This window comes from Oncorhynchus keta, unplaced genomic scaffold (genome assembly GCF_023373465.1).
Source record: "Oncorhynchus keta strain PuntledgeMale-10-30-2019 unplaced genomic scaffold, Oket_V2 Un_scaffold_984_pilon_pilon, whole genome shotgun sequence".
Taxonomy (NCBI): Eukaryota; Metazoa; Chordata; class Actinopteri; order Salmoniformes; family Salmonidae; genus Oncorhynchus; species Oncorhynchus keta.
This window is the reverse complement of record NW_026291019.1, coordinates 588,882-592,500: the sequence shown is the minus strand read 5'-3', so window position 1 is coordinate 592,500 and position 3,619 is coordinate 588,882. Positions and strand designations below refer to the sequence as shown.

The 3,619-nt window shown below is 49.1% G+C and overlaps 1 protein-coding gene and 1 long non-coding RNA gene across 4 annotated transcripts in view; one reads left to right on the top strand and one right to left on the bottom strand.

Annotated features, from left to right (window-relative positions):
- The window catches only part of ncf4 (neutrophil cytosolic factor 4), a 59,530-nt gene extending 56,301 nt beyond the window's left edge, over positions 1–3,229 (top strand). The window contains exon 11 of the mRNA XM_052517842.1: positions 2,211–3,229. Within this exon, the coding sequence (XP_052373802.1) occupies positions 2,211–2,421 (211 nt within the window). The 3' untranslated portion in view covers positions 2,422–3,229. The remainder of the gene's footprint in view (positions 1–2,210) is intronic.
- Positions 73–2,021, bottom strand: LOC127929705 (uncharacterized). Of its 3 annotated transcripts, none has more exons than XR_008135834.1 (4): positions 1,958–2,021; positions 1,658–1,725; positions 809–1,524; positions 73–724 (listed from the first exon to the last, which is right to left on the bottom strand). It is a non-coding gene; the product is annotated as an uncharacterized LOC127929705 (long non-coding RNA). The 3 variants fall into 3 exon arrangements; XR_008135832.1 differs by having other exon boundaries at positions 1,658–1,794; positions 1,958–2,018; XR_008135833.1 differs by lacking the exon at positions 1,958–2,021 and having other exon boundaries at positions 809–1,522; positions 1,658–1,794.
- Positions 3,230–3,619: the final 390 nt, after the last annotated feature.

The window sequence follows — 3,619 nt, the reverse complement described above, 5'->3', positions numbered from 1 at the left end:
GCCCTAAAAAACAATCCTGGACTATGGTGATTTATTTGTAGGCCCCAAAAACCAATCCTGGACTATGGTGATTTAGTTGTAGGCCCCAAAAACCAATCCTGGACTATGGTGATTTAGTTGTAGGCCCCGAAAACCAATCCTGGACTATGGTGATTTAGTTGTAGGCCCCAAAAACCAATCCTGTACTATGGTGATTTAGTTATAGGCCCCAAAAACCAATCCTGGACTATGGTGATTTAGTTGTAGGCCCCAAAAACCTCCATTGACAAAGTAGACATCATTTACCACACTGCCATTCGCTTTGTTACCAGGTCCCCCTTCAACACTCATCACTGTGACCTTTACACCCTGGTCAACTGGCCGCGTTACAATCACGACACCAGACTCACTGGTCCCAAGTCCCTCGTAGGCAAGTCCCCCCTCTACCTCGGCTCACTCCTCAACATCTCCACTACCAGTAGCAACCCCTGGTAGATGTATCACACTGGTCGTTCCCAAAGCCCACACTTCCTTTGGCTGTCGTTCATTCCAGTTTTCCGCCACCAACGGCTGGACTGAACTGCAGAAGACCATCAGGCTGGATTTATTCACCCCACCTCAGTCTTTCAGCAACATGAACTGAGCTGCAGAAGACCATCAGGCTGGATTTATTCACCCCACCTCAGTCTTTCAGCAACATGAACTGAGCTGCAGAAGACCATCAGGCTGGATTTATTCACCCCACCTCAGTCTTTCAGCAACATGACCTGTCTTTCAGCAACATGAACTGAGCTGCAGAAGACCATCAGGCTTGATTTATTCACCCCACCTCAGTCTTTCAGCAACATGAACTGAGCTGCAGAAGACCATCAGGCTTGATTTATTCACCCCACCTCAGTCTTTCAGCAACATGAACTGAGCTGCAGAAGACCATCAGGCTTGATTTATTCACCCCACCTCAGTCTTTCAGCAACATGAACTGAGCTGCAGAAGACCCTCAGGCTTGATTTATTCACCCCACCTCAGTCCTTCAGCAACATGAACTGAGCTGCAGAAGACCATCAGGCTTGATTTATTCACCCCACCTCAGTGCTTCAGCAACATGAACTGAGCTGCAGAAGACCCTCAGGCTTGATTCATTCATCCCACCACAGTCCTTCAGCAACATGAACTGAGCTGCAGTCTGATCAGTGTAGCTGCTGATCATTCAGTCTGCTGTGTTGCCTTGAACTTTTCTGCTCTAAACCCACTGGGAATATTTCTTCTTGTTGTATATTTGATGAATTTGGACCTTTCCTCTGTATTGTGTGTTATGTGATTTTAGTGGGATTGTGTGTGGTCCTGTTTACTGTTGTAATGTGATGCCTCTTGGCCAGGTCAGTATTATAAGTTAAAATGCCTTCTCAATTGACTTGTAATGGTTAAATAAAGATAAACAGTCATACTAATAATAATCTCTATCTACCTTTCTCTCTGCCTTCTTCTATTTCCCCCTTTCTCTCTCCCCTCCCCCTACACCGCCATCTCTCCCTCTTTCCCACACCTCTCTCCACCCCTCCCTTTCCCTCTCTCCTCTCCCCCTACACCGCCATCTCTCCCTCTTTCCCTCTCTCCACCCCTCTCTCCCCCCCCTCTCTCCCTCTCTCCCTACACCACCATCTCTCCCTCTTTCCCACACCTCTCTCCACCCCTCCCTTTCCCTCTCTCCTCTCCCCCTACACCGCCATCTCTCCCTCTTTCCCACACCTCTCTCCCACCCCTCCCTTTCCCTCTCTCCTCTCCCCCTACACCGCCATCTCTCCCTCTTTCCCACACCTCTCTCCCCTCTCTCCTCTCCCCCTACCCCTCCCTTTCCCCCCTACCCACCCTCCATCTCTCCCTCTTTCCCACACCTCTCCCTCTCCCTTTTCCCACACCTCTCTCTCCCTTTCCTCCCCCTCCCTCCCCCTACACCGCCATCTCTCCCTCTTTCCCACACCTCTCTCCACCCCTCCCTTTCCCTCTCCTCTCCCCCTACACCGCCATCTCTCCCTCTTTCCCACCGCCTCTCCCCCCTCCCTTTCCCTCTCCTTCTCTCCCTCTTTCCCACCTCTCTCCCCCCTCTCTCCCCTCCGCCCTCCACCTTTCTCTCTCCACCCCTCTCTTCCCACCTCCCCCCTCTCTCCCGCCCTCCACCTTTCTCTCTCCATCCCTCCCTGTCATCTTGCTCTCTCTCGTTCGCTCTTTCTCAGAAATGTGTTCAAGGTGGATGGCAACATCGCCCTGAACTACCGTGACCCCGAGGGTGACCTGGTGCGTCTCCTTGACGACGGGGACGTGGAGCTGATGGTGGCCGATGGGCGGGCGCAAAGGTCAAAGGTCAAGAGGCCTGTCAATCAGTTTCCGTGGGAACTGCATGTCACCGCGGCCTCTGACCTGTCTGTGTATAATACTGAGATATAAAGACAGGGAGATGGAGGTTTTCACATGTTTCTGTACTCACTGAAGAGAGGCCATTTTGTGTTTGCTTCAGTGTGTGTGTGTGCACGCTTGCAGGTGCACCTGTCTGTCCGTGCCCTTGTGCATGTGAGTCTCGCCAGCTTGCATCCGTAATCCACTGCAAACCTGCATGTAGTAGTCCGGACTGAGACCCAGTGACAGGGTGACAGACTTTAGTTAAAGGGACATACGCTGGATTGTAACACATTACAGAAGTTAGTCTGATTGAGCAATGTGAATGCAACCTAAAAGGCACACTAGGCCCTACATAGTGCACTACTTTTCACCAGACTCCTATGAGCCCCGGTCAAAATTAGTGCACTATATAGGGAACAGGGTGCCATTAGGGATGACACCTTAGTCACATTCATTAGTGTGTCTGTGTTTGGTGGCTTTAAACGTGTAACATTTCACCTGTACTGTTGAGTAAATGTTAATATAAGGACATTTAATAATGTTTTAGAAACGCCTGTTCTATTTCTCCATATATTCTGTTGTGGTCATAGTAATGCTTAGCTATGCTCCCATTGTGTTTTCTAACAGTAAAAAATACACTATTGAAATATATAAGTGCGTGTGAGTGCGTGTTAGAACACGCGCTCCTGTGTGTTATCTGTGTTTGCTGAATGTGTTCTGATGAGAGAGAGGAACCGCGTGCTTCTACACCTGCATTGTTTGCTGTTTGGGGTTTTAGGCTGGGTTTCTGTACAGCACTTTGAGATATCAGCTGATGTACGAAGGGCTATATAAATACAATTTGATTGAATTTGAACAGTAAACGTCAGTGTGTGGTCTGGGTGACATCTACAGGCTGCATCCCAAATCACACCCTTTTCCCCTATATAAAGCACTACTTACATTTTTATTTTATTTTTTATTTTTTATTTTACCTTTATTTAACCAGGCAAGTCAGTTAAGAACATATTCTTATTTTCAATGACGGCCTGGGAACAGTGGGTTAACTGCCTGTTCAGGGATTTGTACCTTGTCAGCTCGGGGGTTTGAACTCGCAACCCTCCGGTTACTAGTCCAACGCTCTAACCACTAGGCTACGCTGCCGCCCCAAAAATGGCACCCTAAGTGATTAGGGTGCCATTTGGACCTAGCTCTCTGGCCGGCCGACTGGTACTATCCGGCCAGACAGATAGGTAGGTCTGGCCTA